At 37.3% G+C, this 20,785-nt stretch overlaps 1 protein-coding gene across 3 annotated transcripts in view; it reads left to right on the top strand.

The window, feature by feature from the left end:
* The window catches only part of CDC42BPB (CDC42 binding protein kinase beta), an 87,418-nt gene that overhangs the window by 32,129 nt on the left and 34,504 nt on the right, over positions 1–20,785 (top strand). For all 3 annotated transcript variants that reach the window (XM_042870620.1, XM_042870547.1, XM_042870474.1), the window contains exons 3-11: positions 3,101–3,184; positions 6,684–6,779; positions 10,852–11,000; positions 14,461–14,554; positions 15,445–15,645; positions 17,240–17,488; positions 18,732–18,811; positions 19,787–19,953; positions 20,052–20,171. In XM_042870620.1, the coding sequence (XP_042726554.1) occupies positions 3,101–3,184; positions 6,684–6,779; positions 10,852–11,000; positions 14,461–14,554; positions 15,445–15,645; positions 17,240–17,488; positions 18,732–18,811; positions 19,787–19,953; positions 20,052–20,171 (1,240 nt within the window). The remainder of the gene's footprint in view (positions 1–3,100; positions 3,185–6,683; positions 6,780–10,851; positions 11,001–14,460; positions 14,555–15,444; positions 15,646–17,239; positions 17,489–18,731; positions 18,812–19,786; positions 19,954–20,051; positions 20,172–20,785) is intronic.

Raw genomic sequence — 20,785 nt, 5'->3', positions numbered from 1 at the left:
AAGAGGCTTTTATGAGACCATTTGAGAAACAAAATTGAACTCTTGCCAAAGTGTAAAAGGGTTATTTCAGCTATATTGGTTCATTTTTTATTTTATTGCAATAACAGGGGAAGCAGAGCTTTGAGGCAAAAGGTACTAGAAGAAATAAATGGCAGAAATTCATACAAACCTGATAGTGTGTGCATAGTAGTTACCACTGCTGGCTCTCACTGCTTTAGCTCCAGTTCTCATACTTTTTTATGACACGTATATGCCTTAAGATGGTTGAAGCGTAGGCAGGAGGATTCATTAGGTTTTCTGAGGAAATGTACTTGAGCTTTATTCCAGTGTTTCTGTTGCCATGAATTATGAGAGCATGAAGAGTCCCAGGGATGGTGCCAGGTGATCCCTGTGCAGCCTTGGAAAGGGCCGCACTGAGGGGGAAGGGCTGAACCTCTCCTATCTGAAACTTCTCCTTATCAATTTTGCAGACTTCCTCAATAAAACAGAATCACATTTCTCTGTTATTGCTTAGTATTCAGAAACTTTGATGCTCCATTCCAACTGAACATGTGGAAGTTAGACATGTTGTAGTTTTTATTTTGTAGCTTAACCAAGTATCAAAAGTAGCTTTTGTGAGTCAAGCGTATTTGGATTAATTACCCCACACCCCATCCTTGTGGCCAGGTATGGGAAAACAATTGTAGGGGTGGATCAGAACTGCTCCTTTCCAGCCTGCAGCAGCTTAGGGTTCAGGGACTTCCTAACCACACCTGCATTCCATAATCAGTAGTTCCTGAGAGTTCCTGAGGCTACTGCTATGGGTGTTTCTGAAGCATTAAGAGCATACTTAAATATATCCTGAATGGATACTTATGTGTCACAGTGACCTGTTGCAAGAAAATAATATTTTATTTCATCTTGCTACCTTTTTACTTCATTTGATGCTTTTCAATTTCTGTAACATGAAAAACTGTTTTTCTCTATTCATCTTCATGACTTCCAATTGCATAGAATGATAGAATCATGAAGAGGTTTATGTTGGTAAGGGACCTTATTTACAGCACGTTTCTTAAGTTTGCACAGCTTCTCAGCTGTGCCTTCCACAATGCTGGGCTCACCTTACACCTTAATGGTTTAGCACATGTCAGTGTTAAACTCGTGCTGCCCTACAGTGCTGTTGAACAGTGATGGGCTTAGAATGAAGTGCAACAGATGCATGTTTGCATTCTGCTTTGTGTGCTGTTTGTTAATGGAAGGCTGAGCACTTCAAGCACTGTGTTGTAATGAAACTTGATTATTGCTACTTCAGGGCTTGCAACGCAAACTTATAAACTGTTTCTGCTGCACAGCTTTCATTCTTCTCTAGCAATTAATTGTGTTCTACTCTGATCTCGTTGAGGAGATTGGGGTATTTGCCAAGTGATCAAGTTCTGTATGAAACAGAATTTAACATATATAGAGGATATGTCAACATCTTAGTTTCCCAGAGGTTGTAATGCACAGTTTAACTTACAGCATATCTTTAGCTGCATCTGGCAAATGATTCTATTAATTGTGGTTGGAGAGACTGCTACAATAGGTTTTAACTAGGAAGGCTGTGACAAGGCTGGGAACAAAGCAGAGCGTTTTAGGCCATTACCAAAGGGCAGGTTTGTACAGTTCCATGTGTGCTTGGTTAAGGCTTCCTCATGTTTACTCATCCATCCTCTCCTGTTGGAGTAGTGTTTATTGGATATATTTGTAGACCAGCAGAGGCCATGATGCTGTGGATATGCTACACACCTTACAGAAGGATTCCTCATAGCACTGTGTTTTTCCCAGCTGCATTTAGAGCTAAATTCTCATGTGTTTCTGCTAGTTTTTTCCTTAAGGTCTGTTTCCACTACGTCATTCTGTGCAGGTGCATACTAGCTGTAGGTGTGACCTGGTGAGCAGCTTCACCTACTGAGGGACGGGAGGCACAGGTATACTGCTGCAGAGTGGAGTGCCAGCATCTCATCCTCGTGTTACTGCAAGAGCAGTCTCCCCATCCCTCATCTGGAGTTTCTGTACAGTAAGATATTGCATTTCCCCCTTCCCTCCTCAGGGTCAGTGTTGCTCTGCACTATTTCAGCCTTGGTTTACAGGCTGCCTCTGCTTGGAGTTGCTGCATCCCCTGAATCCCTTACAGATAAGAGTTGTAAACCAACAGAAGAGGAGAGAGTGATGCGATTGCTGTCACTTTTCCCACTGATACTCAGAGCTCTATTAGAGGCAATGGAAGATGATACATTTTATGCTTCTTACATTGGACAGCAACAGAAATATTTAGGCAGACCTTGTACAGACCTGAGAAAATGCTGCTGTCCTACTTTGCGATTCTTCCTTTTCTTTGCCAAACAAGGATTTTGTGGAAATGACGCCTTTACTACTGGAAGAGTTAATTTGTTCTTGGAGAATACAAGTCATGACCCAAATGCAGTCTTTGCATTCTCAGGCCTTGAAGTTTCAGTATTCTGTATTTTTTCTTCCACTGCAAAGCCATAGGAACAACTGCTTTTCCTAACAGGCCAGTCTAAGCAAGTTTAATACACAGAATGCATAGTGAAATGCTTCAAGCAAGATGATGAATAAGTAAATTAATACTGTTTTTACTTCTTTTTAAGTATCTGCATATAGTGCACAAAAGCATTTTAATTTGCAAATATCTTTCAAGTTTCTGAAACCAGAAATGTGAGAACAAATTAGTCAAATGTAGTGCAATTCTATTGACAGCAGCCTTCCTCGTTTTCTAAGACTGCCCTGTTGAGCATTGCTTTGTTGTCTGCAGGCATGGTGTTACGAGTGTTGCTTGTTCTTGACAAATAATACAACTTTACTACACATCTTCACAGGAAAAGCTTCACACTCTTCCTGTATCATCTCCATTGTACTTGCTCATGAACAGCTGACCACATGTGGTGCATCAAGTAGATAGTATTAATGGAGGGAGCAAAGAATCAAGCTGTAGTTTGTCTGTGTGAGTTGATTGCTGATGATTCTTTAGCAACTTAATTAACACTGTGTGAACGTTAAGCTGTTTAAATATTGTATTTCTCTGACTGAGCTTTTGTTAAACAAAGATATCTTGTTATTTCAGGTTGCAGTTGTTAAAATGAAGTGTACAGAGCGCATTTATGCAATGAAAATTCTAAATAAATGGGAAATGCTCAAAAGGGCAGAGGTAAGTAATATGTTTCTCTAACGCGGAGAATTTTTAAAATAGCATAAGGAAAATTACATTGATACTCTTCCAGATTAGGAAGAATTATTTCATGAGCATAGGAGCTGAATTCTTTTTTCTTTTTTTCCTAAGCTGTTTTAACGCAATCAGGTCTGACAGTCCCTTCCAGGCATCTGTTGTTCTCAGCATTACTGTGTATTCATTTAGCAGACAGTCTGCCCTAGTTTTACCCTGAATTTGTTGGCCAGATTTTTGTTTACAGTGAAGGCAAGTTAAAGACTACAGGAAAGCTGAGATTGGTGCTACTATGGTATTCATAGCTGTATACAAATGCATTATGAAAGGTTCTTTTTTCTCTTGTGTTCTGAAAGCATATATATTAAGGAGCTCTGCATCCTTCAGTTTATAACAGGATTTATATAACTGGTAAAACTGTAACTAAATACTTGGAAACCACAGATTCAAATTGTAAAACAAAGGTGTTAAGAGGGTAAGCCTATTTGAAAACGAGTATCTTTGACGAAAGGAGATGTACATTGTCACAACAAATTACATAAATGGGAATGTGTACTTCATAGGCGAGGGAAGGACCTGCTATGCTGTAAATGGCCTGTACCTAGAATACCTACTCTTAGACTGCAGAGGAAAAACATCATAGCAAAAGTACTATATAAATTAGCAGTTAAATGAGCAATAAAATTGATGGGGAAATATATGTAATGCATCACAACTTGCAGAAGTTCTGTAAAGGGACAAAGGTGAGGGGCTTTCTGAGGACTAAGCCTACTGACCCTTCCCTGTCCTATTCTTCTGCCCCCATCCTGATGCCTCCCCTCTCCCCAACCCACCCTTCCCAGTCTCTCCCTTCCTTTCAGTGAGTCAGTTCCACCTCTTTTCCTGTGAATAAATCCCTTGCCTCTCGTTAAGCCCCCTCACATTGCACTGGGCTGATTTAGTCACACTGTCCATCAGCTCTGCTCCACAGGCCGCTGCTGCTCCGCTCTCCTTGGAGCTGTCAGGAGAACTTTGCTCCAGGCTGTGCTGCATCATTGGTTCTTAGTTGAGTGTCTTTGTGGAGGAAATTCAGTGCCACTTCTATGCAGACTTCAGTGGGATGAATTCGTTGCTCAGAATTTGTTTAAATCCTAAGGTGCTTTTTGGGAACTCCCAAACTCTGGTGTAAATACAACCATGCAGGCTTAGTTCAGTCGTTTTTAAAGTGACCTAATTAAGAGATTTAGCTAAATAGCTGAAGCATTAGAGATGTCCTGAGGAGAGAAATCTTCACAAGTTGTTGTCTTCATATTTCATGACTAAATCCTCCTACATTCTTAGGCAAGTGAGAGCTGAAAGAGGGTTGTCTATCAAGAAAGAGCTACAAGGAGTGGTAGTTCTCCCAGTGCATAGTTGGGATGAGTATCAGTCCAGCTCAGTCCTCTTTCCGCTGATTTCTCTATCTATGCAGAACTGTAAAGCCAGCTGTCTGCTTTGCTGTGCCCCTTTGTCATTTCCTGTTCTCATGGTTTGGCTTTCCTAGGTAAGCAAGAGCTTACCTAGAAGTAAGAGAAGAGGTAACCTGCATATCAAGTTCATAAAACATTCGGGAAATGAGAAATTCACAATGTGGTAAAACTTGTTAATTTTTAAAATGAAACCTGCAGGAATACAATAGCCTCCTAAGTGGGCAGTTCCACTGAAAAGCAGACTTGAAGCGTTTTATTATACACTCTGAGTGGTGTAAGAAACATTCTTACACTGGTTTATGTAATAGAAGCATTGTGTGACATTAAACATAGCACAAAGTTATATAGATAGTGCTAATTTCTGCACTGGCTGCAAGAAATAACATATGGTTGGAAGCTACTAAAGGACAGCAAAGATTAGTGACTATCAGCTGACATCTCTAGGTGGGCTGTAAGCAAAAAAATAGGCATGCTGTTTGCATTGATGGTGTGGAGCATTTGTATTCATTGTTCTGACAACAAAATGTGTAGTCTTTAGTGTCTTGCTGCTCACAGTTCCAAATCCTGACTAGCTAATGAGGTAGCCTGACATGCTTTTTCAAGGTGTTGTCTCGAGACGGTCACGGTAGGTGGATGGTTGGACTAGATGATCACAGTGCTCCTTTGCAACCGAAATCATTCTATGATGTTTTGTGCTGGTGTCAGTTGAAAAGGATAGTTTGGAACTTAGAATTCACGATGCAAACTGTTCCGAAGCGTACTGGTTTAGGAGTGTTGGTAATATTCCCTCGCTGTTTGAGCTTGCGCAGTGAACTGGATCAACAAACAGATGTCTTTGAAAATAAATAAACTAGCTCTGTGTGCTGGCAGCCACCCCAGGCAGCAGTGCCAGAACGACCGAGAGCTGCTGGGCTGTGGTGCTGGGACTGGGGATTGCATTACTTAGGACTGCTCCTGTGCCAAGTTTTTTTTTAGAGTGGTACTTTGGCCTTGTTCATAAACATGAAAATCACTCAGTTAACATGTAATTATAATTTACATCTCTTTGCATCAATAATTACTGACTTGACAATATGACCCCAGTATGGAGCTTTTCAGTAGAACTATAAATTGATTTTTGCTTCCTTACAGGGAGAATTACAGTTGAGATAGTTTATAAGATGCGATCAATATATGGTGAGGCTTCAGCTTCCCAGGAATATTCTTCCACAGTACATTTTCTAAGACATCTGGACAGTTGGCAGTGACAAAAAATCAATTCTTATCCCAAACCCAAAACCTGAATCTGGAACTACTGGATGTTGTAATAATTGCTTTCAGAATGGAGAGCAGTGAAAGGATCTGCGTCTTGATAATACTGATCCAATAAAAACATTTTTCTTTCTTTCTTCAGAGGACTCTCAGAGGTTATGAAAGGTGGTTTTATGTAAATATACTAAGAAAACCTGCTATGCAGGGCTTGCTTCTCTGAAGGTTGCCATGTGAAGTAAAGATTCTTGAAATTGGAAATGTATTATACTGGACAAAGATAGTATAATAATAAATAGTATAGTAAATAGTATAGGATAATAATAAATTTAATAGTAAATTTTGTTCATTTCCCTATAGTATGTTTGCAAGATCTATAGCTGGAAGTGCAATGCAAGAAAAGTATACAAAAGAAACTGTATTTTCACAAAGTTCTTTTTCAGAAGAACCATACTTACAGTAACAAATTATAATTTTCCTAATGTTGTTCCATAATATATTTTAAAAAGATTTAGTGTTGGCTCGAACTGGTTTGTGGGTTTTCTTTTTGCTGTTTTGTTTTTCCTTTTTTTTTTTTTTTAATGTCACAGTCAGAATTAGTGTGACTGAATCCCGAACTACAAGCCTGCAGAGATTCCTTGGCATGTCACTTGTGCAGTCTGAATTCTAATGAATTAGAGGCCTCTGTTCAGCAATTATAAATAATCCCATAAAACATCCATATATATTCTGCCTGTGGAAACTACTTGCTGATGTTGACAATGGCTTTTTCCCTTCACTTCCTTTAGACAGCTTGTTTCCGAGAAGAGAGAAATGTCTTGGTGAATGGAGATTGCCAGTGGATTACTACATTGCACTATGCCTTTCAAGATGAGAACTATTTGGTATGTTTGATTCATCAGCAAATAAAAGCTTTACATTATGAAAGAACTTTATTTTTTTTTTGTATACTTAAGTGTATTGGTGCAATAAATCAGTCTACCTCATGCCTTGCAGCTGTGTTTTGGCATTCTTGTTTTCTCCTTGAAGAAAAACTTCAAAGCATTGACTGTAAATGTAAGAGAGTGAGAAAGTCATGTAGTACTATGGTCTGCAGAGGTTTAGCTAAGCACTTTTTTAACTGATCTACTCTTGCATAAATGTATCATGCTTAAGTTTGTTTCTGGACAACATTGCAACTAATTAACTTAAGGGAGAAGTTAACACAGGGAAAATAAGAACTGTTTTAATATTAAAGTTTCAAATTCAAGACTGTTTAAAAATGGCAAAATTAACATTTTACTTTAAAGCAGTGATTAAATTGTAATCTTAAATAGACTCGGGAAAAAGTATTTCAGTGAAATGCTTTTGAAACCAGCAGATTGGTCATCTGAAGTGATGGTTACTGGAAAATTGAGAGTTACTATAACGTAGTCTGTATTTGTTACTATAACAAAGTCTGTACTTAGCTTTATCACAGAGATCAGGAGTGTGCTGGTCATGGTTATAAACAAGAAATGAGCTTATTGATGGAAACTTTCCAATGAGTTCAGGAACTAAGCATAAAAAAGTCAGATAATATTCAGCATTCTTTCAGAGATGCTAGTTTGACTATCATCTTAAAAGTATTTTCACAATGACAAGCACATCAGGTCTCTAGGTGCTCAATTACGGTGTTATTTCCATTTTATTAATACTCTGTGATAGATCCACATTTTCCACCCCTCAAAATCTAGTTATCTGTGGAACTGCCTCAGGAAGATTGCTCATAAATTCAAGTTCCCTCAGAATCAAACAGCCTTCAGACTTTTATAAAAATAACTCAAGATACTGTAATGTAATATTTCCAAGCAGCATCTGAAAATGGGGCTAAGAATTTTTTTTTTTTACCTGTAGTAAGAGAAAGCAATAGTAATGACAACAGAGGGAGAGGTACAGTATTGCTAATAGCATTTTATGAAAACCCGCTCCAAGTAAGCTGTAACAGTGTAATACATTTCCCCAAGTTCCCAAAGGCATGTAGATGTTGAAATTTCACTTGACAGCAGAGTTTAGACAGCTAACATCTAATTTAAGATCCAGAATTTAGAAAGCAACAACTCTGCCTGGCAGCTGAAGTCAGCAGATTGCCAGCTTGCCTGAGGTCTGGTACTGCATGTGCTGAGATGCTAACTTCCAATTTGGTCTGTTACTCAGCATCCATCTCATGTAAATGTCTGGTACTAACAGATGAAGTGTATGTGCATTTTAGTTACTCTATTGTAAACGATGTTTGAAGAAAAAGGCGAGTTGACAAAACACATCAGGAAGTAGCTTTCAATCCAGAAATGTGGGCTCTGGTCCAGGCTCTCTTCCGTGCTATCTTAGTAGTTAGCTTGTCCAGGGCTGAAAGATCTCTGTTCAGAACTCTGCTCATCTTAAGTTTATAGCTGTATTTTTCCACGTCTCAAGAGGGTGCTGCCACATTACAGAACCTCTTCAGTTTGGCTTTACTTTTCAGCTTTGCTACTCATCCTTACTCTTGTGTAATGGACCACAAATCTAAGAAGAAAATGAGAACAGACACCAGAGCTTGAGTTGCCAACCCTTCTGGAAGGGAAAGCTCTTGATTCTTTTTATCTGCTCCCGTTGATATTTGTGCATTATAGCTCATGATTCTTATATGCAAAACCAGAGAGGTGTCTTTCCACACCTAGGGCTTTACCATCCTCCCCTGGCTGCATGAAGTAAGACTTCAGAATGAGACAAATAATGATAATATATTAAGACAGAAAAGCAGTAATGCCATTGGAGTCTCTAGAAATAGTTGGGGTTTTATTTCCTCTCTTTAGTATCAGTAGAGCATGTGATGATATAATACAAGCATGAAACACAACATTCTACAAAATGTATTTGTTCTAGAGTTTGATTTTCTGGTTCTGCTCATCTACTTTTTAAATGTGGTGTTTTTTTCTGAACAGCCAGCTCTTAAATGACATTATGTAGAAACGCTAGTGTGCCTTTTTCTGGTTCCTAGAAAGTTTTTTGCAGAGACAGTATGAGTCAAGATGGATTAAGTAAGCCGTTGGTTATTCTACTGAAGTTGATAGTGGGTAGGTAAAGCTTAGTCTGTGCACATCCGAGATGCATATGTGACCTGAAGTTCATAATCTAAATTTAAATCCGTGAGTTTTTGTGTGATTTACCAGGAATTCAAGGATAAATACTTTCTTATTCATTACAAAAGATCTGTTGCCAGCCTCTTTAAGTTTCCTTATGAGTATTTTGACATCTTTTTTCCCCTTTGATCTCCAGCCGCCCTCCCTGTTTGATGTAACCACTTCCCAAGAAGAAATGCAATATGTCTAAATTTAAGTGTCATAATACCCTTTATTTTAACCCTATATGAAGAGAGAAGTGCCTCTGGGCAAGAAGATCATTGTGGGGAAGATGATTAATAAAGTTTGACTTTCTTGTAGAAAAGGTCTCAAGTGTTCCCCTGTTCCAGGAGCCTCATTTCATGGGTCAAGTGAGTTCTCACTGCCTTATGAACTCTGTGGGAACTGAGAAGTGCATTACTGTGTCTTGCTGACAAGCAGTCTATTTCAGCTCCCTCAGAAGGCTCTGTAAATTCTCTTAACCTTACTTTTGAAAGAAAATAGCACGATACAATATTCATTTTAGAACACTTCTGGTTCCCGTCTGTAGCTTTTTGTTCCCAAACATAATTGTGTTCGTGCCATGTTCCAGCAAACATTTAAAACTCCTTGTTGGATTGTGTAGTATATGCTGGTTGCTTTCAACATAATCTGATAGGCAAATTTCATGATTTAAGCTATAATGAAATGCAGAAAAATATCAAAATGTAGGCCTTCTCATGTCTTCTTCTAAACCAAAAGATAGTGAGGAAATAGTGTTCCATCCTGGGAATCATGGAACAAAAGTGTTCAAGTCATTATGCTTTGAGTGATGCCCTGGATTTAGGTGTATATTGCTGTTTTTCCATCTATAAAACAGAGACTGGGATATTTCCTAACAAGTCTGAATCCTTTACTTTCACATGATGCCATATCCATGTTGGTACTTTCCAGAGATAAAATAATGGTTGATTGGCCTTGGAGGCAATTTACTTTTTCACTGAAATGCATTTATGTCCAAGAATGTGAACGTTTGATTTCTTAAATTTTTAAGTGCTGTAGTGCCTCTGGCATGACAGCACTTCTGACTTATGAGCAATCTCAGCCATGGTGTCATGGAGCTCCTGCCAGCTCTGTTGTGCATTTGTGATGTGGCATGTGTCAAGATGAGCACTTGATGATAGTGATGTACTAAGTTCCACTTCTGGAACCACTAGTAGTATTGAAATGTACCAAGGCTAAAATTTGTAATGAAATGTTTGTTTTAAACTAGGCTGCATCCATCTGTTGAGCACTAATGCCTTCCAAAGAAGTTTTTAGTGAAATTTTAATTTAAAAATGTTTGAAAGAAGCAAGGATTGTTACTTAGTGCTTCTGTTAAGAGTTTCCTTCAGCAAATGGTTTGTATAACATAAACATCTGATATTCAAGTGCATAGTTCCTCAAATTTTAGCACCTGATGATAGACGTGCAATTCGGGCAAAAAGCCACCTGCAAAACTAAATGTTAAAATGTTAATCCTTGTTATTTCCTAGTCTGAAAGAATTCTATTCTGCAAGAGGTATCAAGTATTTTCTGTTTATGTATAATATAGCACTGAAGTTCTCTTACAAATTCCTATTTTTAATTTCTTTTTCTTCCCATCTGGAAATTTTCAGTTTAGGCACTGATGACCTACTTAAATTTTTCATTATATTAGATTATTTCTTTTTCCCTCTGTGCATCACTGTAGTAGAGATCGAAGGGACAGAATGATTTTCTATCATTATCATTATTGTTTCAGTAGTTAACTGATGAACTTCATATCTTTTTCTTAATAGCTGTGTATCAGTATGTAACTGCTTTATTTCTCCCTTTTCAGTATCTAGTGATGGACTACTATGTTGGTGGTGACTTGCTGACACTTCTCAGTAAGTTTGAAGACAAACTTCCTGAAGATATGGCAAGGTTCTACATTGGTGAAATGGTGCTTGCAATACATTCCATACATGAGCTGCATTATGTGCATAGGTAAAATGTCACCTTACTTTGGAAAAATATGTATGCAGTTATATTAAATTAATTCTAAAGATATTGCTACAAATACAGATGGCTAACCACGGGGATGCTACTGTGGGCACATGCTTACTGTATGATGAATAATAATTACATAAGCTATATAATATTTTAGTTACCAAGTCTTGATGGATTCATATTAGAAGCAGTGGCGTTTATATGACTAACCTCTCAGTAAAGCTTTTAGTCTTAATCATGCTTCTTAAATTATTCTCAATTTGCTTCATGAATATTTATCTCCAGTTGTTCAAACCAGCATAGATGTTTGAAGCAGTTTGAATTCTCTGCAAATGTTTAAAAGTTATGCAAAAATGTATTCACTGTGAGCCCATAATAATGGTAAATCTGCTTACCTGAGCTGATCCTCGGATGGAAGAGGATGGTTTTGGTAATGAGTGAACTTGTTTAATTGTGCCTGCATGTAGGAGGTGTATTCCAGACCAGTACCTACAGTCATGTAACTTAGATTGTAACATTTAAGAATATAACATTCCTTACTCTGTGTAGGAGGAAATAGGCCAGGAAGGTATATTTCTATTTTGGGTTACCTCTTGGAGTGACTATTTCAGAAGAGCTGCTAGTGGTGCAAGGGAAACATTTGGTAAATATTTTGTTATTTCAAGATTCTTGATCGAGTGGAAATCCCTATCCTTCACTTCATTTTCAGATTTAGCAATTACGTGTGATAGAACAATTAGAAAGCAAAATGATAGTAATACTAGAAACCCTTGTGGTTTGTATCCTTATAAGCTACATATGACCTTAAAGCTTGATTTCAGTAACCAAGAAGTTAGAAAATGCAAACTGCAAGAGTAATGACGGTTTTCAGTCGTGTGAATATTGCTTTTGGCTGTGCAAGCATGTTCATGATGGATAGCTGAAGTCAGTGCTCAGGAGAAGTGGGCTTTAGGCTAACATTTTATCTCACTTGGCTGGTAGGTTTTGACTTCAGTCACTTTACAGTGAAATACAGACAGTAATACTCTTGTAGGTAAATACAGACAATATGTGGGGATTTTGAAATTGTATGTGTTTGGAGAAACTCACCAGAGGCACCACTGCACCATTACCAAGGAAGGTGGCTGCCTAACTGACCAACTACAACTTTAAGTGGGATTGAATGAATGCCTCCTGTGGCAATAGGAATAAATTTTTCTGAGGCCAAAACATGCGTGAATGTCCAAGAAATTACTGCTTGGCATCTGCAGTGGATTAGGAAGAAAAATGATTGTTCTAGAGAGGATTTCAAGGGACATTTGAAGGCTTATATGACCTGTTAGCTGTCGATAGGAAACAGTGGAGCTCAGAGATGAGGCATTAAGCCTTTCTGAACAGAAGCGGTGTTCCCTTAGGCAAGCAAGAGCTGCATGCAGAACAGAAAAGTAGAGATGTGTTGGATGAGATTGGCTCTTGCTTCCAGTGGCACTGTGAATGGTGTTATTTAAAAACCAACCAAAAAACTGTGCACAGTTGTGTACAAGGTTCTGTAGTCTTGTGTTCTTACTGAGCTTGACTCTTTTGGGACTGTAAGGGCATCTGGAAAGGACTTAGAGCTGTAATAGTATAGAATAAATTTAACAGTGGAAAATTACTGATGAGGTTTTTGGGAAAGGAAAATGAAATAGCCTAGTATTCAGGGTTAGCAAATATATAATTTTTTTTGATTCTGAGAAGTAAATATGCCTTTAATTTATGTTGACAGGCATAAATTAACATTCTTATTTTGCCTTAATACTGCTCATGAGCAGCAGTATTAGTGAAGTGTCAGTAATAAATTTGAAATCATTAGCTCTTGGTTAAAAAGTAGTCATTTCAGTCTGTGCTGGAAAAATTTCTAAGTTTGGCAGGATTTCTATATATATTAGGTTGTTTGTTAAACCTTTCTTAATGTTTTTCATAAGTTTTCTCAAGTATAAAGTATGGAAATCAGCAACCTAAAAAACAGACATTCTCAGCTCCAACTTCTGTGTAACAAGGTGACGTTTGGAACTGCCTATTTGAACAGCAATTCAGTGTTGTTGTGCAACAAGATTGCATGTAAAACACATATTTAATAATAATACAGAATATTATTTGAATAAATATGATATCTAGAAAAAATAGATTTATTGGTTTGTTTGGTTTTTTTTTTTTTTTTTTTTTTTTTTTTTTTTGCTAGTTTGAATAATATTTCAGAAGGGGATGGTGAAGTGCTGGCATGTTAAGAGTTGATCCTGAGCAGTGTTGACTAAGGAATGGGAAGGACACCGGTATGAGTTGGCCTGCAAGACGTGATTGTTCTAGTTTTTAGTCTGCAGAATTGGTGCATCATTGAGTTTGTTCTGCTTTCTCTACTTGTTTCTCTCTCTTTTCTCTGCACCTTCCCAGCATACTGGCTAGGTGCTCTTAAAATAATGCTGGCTATTTTGAGGCAATTAATTAGTATTATAGAGAGAGAGAGAGAGAGTATGCATCAAGATTGTATTATTAAATTGGGTGTTGTGGTCCATCTTTTGTGAATTTGAGTACAAACTGGTGAAAGAAAATGTGATTGATTGGACTAAATTCAATTAACATGCTCTTGTTAAAGTCTTTTTTGGCTGCCTTTCTGGTACCAAAAATAATATCAAGTAAAGAGCTACAGTGAAATGGGAATCTTAGTTCAATGTCATTTAGTAATCTCAGTATGCAGAATCCATTTACAGCCTGCTGTATACACGTATCAGTAGGAATGGCCTGCTTTGACCCTTCAGACTTTCTCCCGTTATTGTATCCTGCTGAAATGGCATTGTCCTGGTCCAAGAGCCACGAGAATGCAGAGATTTCTACAGTAACAGCTGCGTTAATGTAGGATGGAAAAGTCCTTAGGCACCCATGGAAGCTAATGTGATGTGCAGTTATTATATAGAAAAATGATCTGTAATAGCAAGTGGAGAATACAGGCCAGCAGAAATGCTGGACAAAGTTTAGAGAAGCAGCGAAAAATCTCAGGTAGGAAGCTATAGGTTGATTATAAATCAAACAAAAAAACCAACAACAAACAAGCAAACAAAAACTGTTACCTACTGAGATTACCTTTTCTTTGCTTTTTCTCTTGCCTCCAAAAGCATATTGCGATGCGTACAATCTTGAACTAACGTTGATGAAGTAGACTGCATATCTGGTCTGTTCTCTGACTCACTGTAATTGTTCCGCTTGGTTATTTGACCAGAGTTCAGCTTTGAGCTGAAAGTCCAATATAGTCATAAGTTTCAGTGTTACAGGCAAAGTTTTAAGTTTGGCAAATAGAGAGAGTCATATATTGTATAATAAAAAAAGCTTGCATCACTGTATAACCAACATAAATTTCTTTGTCATTGTGACGGAATCTGATGTAATCTTTACAAGCAGAGCTCAGACTATATATTTAATTTTTTCAATTCTTTTTGTCATACAGGGACATAAAGCCTGATAATGTTCTTTTGGACATGAATGGCCATATACGACTGGCAGACTTTGGGTCCTGTCTGAAAATGAGTGAAGATGGCACAGTATGTATGAAGCAGAATTAATTTGGGTCACTGGTAGTGGGATCTTTTAAGTGAGTTCCTGGTCCTAACACTATTAAATGTATTAAATTATTAAAAACTTTTACTGTAAGCTTTTTGACGTGCTAAAAATTGAGGGAAATGTTCAACGCATTTATAAGAAACAGTTTTTGAAATCTTCATTTCCTGGTATGTGGTGACCAGCAGTTTTGGCACAAACTCAGGTCTTGGTGGCATTCTGTAGTCTTAAAATGTCTGTCAAGAATTTACCACTTTAAAAACAAAATGAATTGGAAGGAGCTATTGTAACTCCACAGGAACACTTGAAGTGTGTTTCTAGAGATTACAGTTGCTCCTCTGCCCGGATGGTTGAGGCTTTCCTACCACATGGACACAGAGAAATTAATTACCTACTCCCTACAGTGCATCCACAATTATGCTACACAGGCATTAAGCCAATTTCAAACCTAATAAAAATAGGATGCTACCTGCCCTGGAAACTTGTTTTTGCTATTTTTTGATGAAATTGTAAACTGAAACTCAGGTGTAGAACTCAAACTGCCTGCTTATTAATTTTTCATTTCAATTTCTTGCAAACAGTTGCAGCTGTAAAGTGTAAAAGCACGTGTACACACAGGCAAAACATTTTATTGGCTTTTTGACAACAGGTATAACTATTTGGAGGTTTTACTGTGTGCAAATGAAAATGTAGACTTTGTTACTTAATACATTCTTTGTTTCATTGCTGTGATTTCTCTTTTTTTTTTTAATAGTTAACTTCCTTTTCTAAAATCGTGTACTGATGTCTCTGTCAGAAATACTAAAGTATGAGTGAGAATGTTGCTTTAGAGATCCTGAAAACTTACCAGAATTATGTTTGCCTTGTTTTTAAGGTGCAGTCCTCTGTGGCAGTGGGTACGCCTGACTACATCTCCCCTGAGATACTGCAAGCCATGGAGGATGGAATGGGAAAATATGGGCCTGAATGTGACTGGTGGTCACTGGGGGTCTGCATGTATGAAATGCTTTATGGTGAAACGCCTTTTTATGCAGAGTCATTAGTGGAAACCTATGGGAAGATTATGAATCACGAAGTAAGAAATACATTCATCTTACTGTATTTACTAAGACTATAATGTTTACAGTGAAACTGTTACTGCTTATAAATATTGAAGTGATGGTAGTTCTTTGCTTTCTCATGATGATGTAGAACTGTATCTAATTATGTAGATTCATTGGTTTCATTTTTAGGAATGTTGGCATCTCTGAAAGGCAGAATTTTATTTTTTTTCTCTAAATGGTAATGTTCTTGTTGAAAAGTCTAAGCAGTCTTCATGAAACAAAATTTAAAACCAACACTTAAGATAGGCCCATTGAAAGCTTCTTCTGGAGTGTGCTGGAGAAATGAAGTAATGCATTATTTATGCAGCTGTGCACATTTTCTGTCACATCAATAATCAGTACAAAAAAAGGAAAGAGGTAAGTCAGCTGGTGTGGACATGAGCTGCATGAAGAACATGAGGTCAAGGGGGAGTTGCCCAGAGTAGAAGTGGCAGAAAAACATGAACTTTTGAGCTGCATGAAGAATATGAGGTCAGGGGGCTTTGTCCAGAGTCAGAATGGTAGAGAATTGTTCAAACTTCTGGATGCATTCTGAACATTAGGGAATAAGAATAAGCCAGTTCACAATGTCCTTCCAGAGGTGTGGTAGGAGTGTGTGATTATGTGCTGGTGTTTACAATATTGTGCTCTCCTAGTGAAGCAGTGGTGGGTAGGACATTAAATTCTTTCTAGAGCTGTCACCCTTGCAGTGATCAGTGCTAATCTCTCGCTCTCTTTAATTTCCTCAATTAACTAATTGTTGGCAATCTTTTCTGTGTTATGATTGAAATATGTAATCAGCTTGGGGCTAAATGCTGTCTGCGTGGCTGTAAACTGTTTTTGAGAAAGTTTGAAGCTGTTATCGTGTAGACTTAATATTGTAGTCTCATTTACATACAATTGGTGTGTTTTAATTTTTTTAATTCAAATTTTTTAATTTGAATTATGCTGTTTTGGTCCCTAATGGTCTCATTCAAACCTTGAAAGGTTGTATTGTAAAACCATAAAAGTACTACTGGCCTTTACTAAGTCAAACTTCTTACTGTACAGTGGAAGCAGTAAACTGAAAGACAGAAAAACTTTGCCCAGTTTTATCTGGAGTAACTTCATGTATATCAATGTTTTGTGGAGCACTGACTAGCATCTTGGGGTTTTAAGAGCAGAAACAAATAAAATCTCAAGGAGTACATCTTCAGCAGGTCAGTGGAGCTGTGGCTGAGAGTGTCAGTGAGTATATGCCTATGTTGCACCATCTTTATTGTACTGTAATGTGTCAGAATTCCTGTATGTCTTCCAAAGAAAACGTTGCCTTTACTTAAGGGTTACTGTAACAGCAGCTGTTTTCAAACAGATTTGTATTAAAGGAATCAAGAAGAGATTACTAATCTTCATAATCTATTTTAAGACAACAGATCTATTGGTGGTCATGTTGCATTGTACTCTGCCACTGCTCACTGGATGTAGTACAATTCTCTGTATTTCTTTGCAGTTTTATTGGTGTAATTTAGCACTTTCTTTTTGAAAACAATCACTGAAAATTATGGGATGGATTCCTCTAAAAATTTCTTAATTTGTTTTGTTTTCTAGGAACGATTTCAGTTTCCATCCCATGTTACAGACGTGTCTGAAGAAGCAAAAGATCTGATTCAGCGACTTATCTGCAGTAGGGAACGTAGGCTGGGACAGAATGGAATAGAGGATTTTAAGTCTCATGCCTTTTTTGAAGGGCTTAACTGGGATAACATCCGAAATCTAGAAGCACCTTATATTCCAGATGTTAGCAGTCCATCTGACACCTCAAACTTTGATGTAGATGATGATGTGCTAAGAAATCCAGTGAGTCTTTTATTTAAATATCACTTTTGCAAGTATGCAACCGTGCTGCACTGTAAGGTAGCAGTGAGAACTTGTTTCACGAGATAATTACTTTCTTGTTTTTGGGTTTTGGTGTTGTTGTTTTGGTTTGCTGTTTTTGTTTTGTTAAAGGAGCAAGTAGTGAATTTGTTTATGTGTTGTGCCAATGAAATGTTTTGTTTTAATATCTAAAAATCCATGAAACAGATTTCCAAGTCTAGCAAATTCAGTGGCACCTGTGTGTATATGACATGGATATGCGCTGTGGTGCAGTGTTACAGCAACGGGGAGTATTCATATTGCTCAAATGAAGATCACAAGTAGTTATGCTATGTGAAATTTCAGATGAATGAAACCCCACTCAGCTGCTGCCATTTATATGATAACTAACCCAGTTTGTCAACCGTTATCATTTAGAAAAGAAGCTCATGATCTCTGAAAACCCAAAATGAGCAGTGAGGTGAAAAACATTATTTTTTCACATTTGAAATGACTTATTTTTCACATTGTAGCATCTAATACTTGGTCATTCAAAATTGAAGCTTATTCAAAGCTGAAAAAAAGCTGACAGACATTTGCCCTTTTGATTTACCTTTACAAGGAGCTTGTATTTGTTTTGTTCTTTATCAGATATGAATATAATCTGTCTTCAAAAATACATACATGCAGCTTGTTATCACAGCTGCCCTGGTGAGAGAACTCAAATTGATGCTACATAAAAGCCAGAAGATTATTTTTGGGAGTGGGGGTGTTGGTGTTCTTTCATTTTGTTCATGGCCACTTGTTCATCAGTTTCAATCTAAGAAATGGAGAACTTTTGGCTTGATTTTTTGATTACGTGTCTTGCAGTAACAAGCATACTAAAGCAAACATCATGCATTTTCATGCCTGGTCACTTTAATTAGAAACTTGAAGTTTCGGTTTTTCTTTTAATGGTTGCCTTGTGCTTTGAACTTGCTGAAATGCTGCCTTTTCAAGCGCCAGCTCACAAAAAAAAGAGGCTTCTAAATTCAGGTCATTATATTAAATGACCTAATCTGAAATGAGGTTCATGCAAGGACAATGGAAGGCTATACAATGAAGCATAATTGCCAGTTGTGAATTGGTAAGCGCTAAGAAGAATCTTTCTACCAGCTGTTTCTTTTTAACCATTGAGACTAAATCAAATGGCTTTAGCTCTGCATGGGTTCTCTTTTGGGTTTTCATGCATGTTATTTTTATGCAGGAAGTGGTGCCACCGAGTTCTCACACAGGTTTTTCTGGACTGCATTTACCCTTTGTTGGGTTTACATACACAACTGATAGGTAAGCAAAGGATATGTTATTTATTAAAGTCATTTCTCAAATACAGCTAATTCTGGAAAGATCTCATTTTTGTAATCAAGCAGGAAGAAGTCCATTATATGTATTAACAGATGAACATTCATCCCACATGAATATGTCTTGAACGTATTTTGATCATGTTTTCGAAGATTAGATGCTTTTGTATTTAATTTCCTTTATTTGAAATGAATGAAACTTAAGGGACTAGGTGTGTCACGTGTAAGTAAGTACAGACTTGCTCTTCTTCATGAAGAGGCTAAAAGCAAGTCTTGTCCATGTTGCTTGTCTGCCAGAAACAGTCTAGGATTAGTTCATTGCTTGTTGATAGGCAACATTAACATAATGTAGTGTTACTCTTAATACAGATACCCCATTTTCAGGTGGTTCTGGTTCTGAAAATAGGGTGAAGATAGCACACTTTGCCCATCTGTGAAATTTGAAATGAGTCTTCATCTGACTTCAGAGATCCCTCAAATACATTCTTGTGCCTCTGGGTTTGAGGTTATTCTACCTTGTTTGTTATTCCCTTCTTTTCCTTTGCTGAGATTTGTTATCCTCACAACACAGCACAGAAAGGACCTGTTGCACATATCTTATTTTTTAACTAAATCCATCTTTGTCACACTTGAAACTGAACTTTTGGTTTTGTTTCTCAGTTCTTTCAGTTGTGGGCATATTCTGCTCTGCTGTTAGGTAGTAATTTCTGACTGAGGGGAGTTATAATTTTGAAACAGTTTGTATAGTTAATGTACATTGACATAATTAAATTCCTGAATGTAAATATCTTAATTCATCAGCAGCATACACAGCAGTGTCAGGGTATACCTGCTCTGACAGTTCTCTCAACAGTAACAGTTTTACTGGATGTTCTTGTAAGTTTAAGTTGCATAGTTGGAATCCCAACATGTCACTGCCGAGAGTATTAAAAGATTATTACTTATGTGGTTTTGTTTTCAGCTCTTTATCTGATAGAGGCACTTTGAAGAGTGCAATGCAGTCTGACACTGTAACCAAAGATGCGGATGTACAGCGTGACTTAAAGAACACTTCGCAAATAGAAGGTTATGAAAAGAAGATACGGAAATTAGAGCAAGAAAAGCAGGATTTGAACAGAAAGCTGCAAGGTGAGTGGCGGATGGTTTTTTGGATTCTTAGCCTTTGCTATTAGAGGAATCGAAATGCATTTCACTGAATAACTTTTTCTCCTTTTCTGATTTTAAAGAATCTACACAGACAGTGCAAAGCCTCCAAGGTCCAGTGTGTGTTACAGTAAATACAAACCGTGATAAGGAAATAAAAAAATTAAATGAAGAAATTGAACGGTTGAAGAACAAATTAACAGGTAAGCCTTTGGCATGACTGGCAGTAATTACGGTACTGCAGCTTAATGTTTAATAGAAGTGGCAAAATACATATTGTGGTTTTGCAGTAATTACAATTACTGTTATTGAAGTGCTTAAAAAAATATCTTAAAAGTTTAGTTGAATAGTTAGAGGCATTTCAGTTTTTCCAGGCAAGTACTTAACCTTTTATTCCACTTCTACATCCTCATACCCTGTACTAGTATGGAGAATCTAGAGTAGAATGAATTGAATGGATGGATTCAAGCAAATATTTTTGGTCATGTTGATTTCCATAATCAACTGGAGATCCTGCTCTCTCTCTTTTTGAGGAGTATATTTTTGGTGTAGTTTTACTGGATGCATGTGTAACAGAGAGTAGAGAGAAAAGATCAGTTGCCCTTTAGTAATATGAGGGGATAGGTAATGGTGAAGATGTATAATAATAATAATAATGCTGTATATTTAAGTATTTCTGAGCTGCTGTTCCCTTTGTGTTTTTGTCTGGTGATGCATTAATTAGGAAGCATTGCAGAAAAATACTGGCATCTGTCCCAAGAAGGGACTGACTCATCTGTATCTCTGAAAATCTGTTGCTTGACAATGCTGTTAGTTT

This window comes from Lagopus leucura, unplaced genomic scaffold (assembly GCF_019238085.1).
Source record: "Lagopus leucura isolate 7727_CA_CO unplaced genomic scaffold, USGS_WTPT01 Super-Scaffold_1, whole genome shotgun sequence".
NCBI lineage: Eukaryota > Metazoa > Chordata > Aves > Galliformes > Phasianidae > Lagopus > Lagopus leucura.
This window is presented reverse-complemented; position numbering and strand designations above follow the sequence as displayed.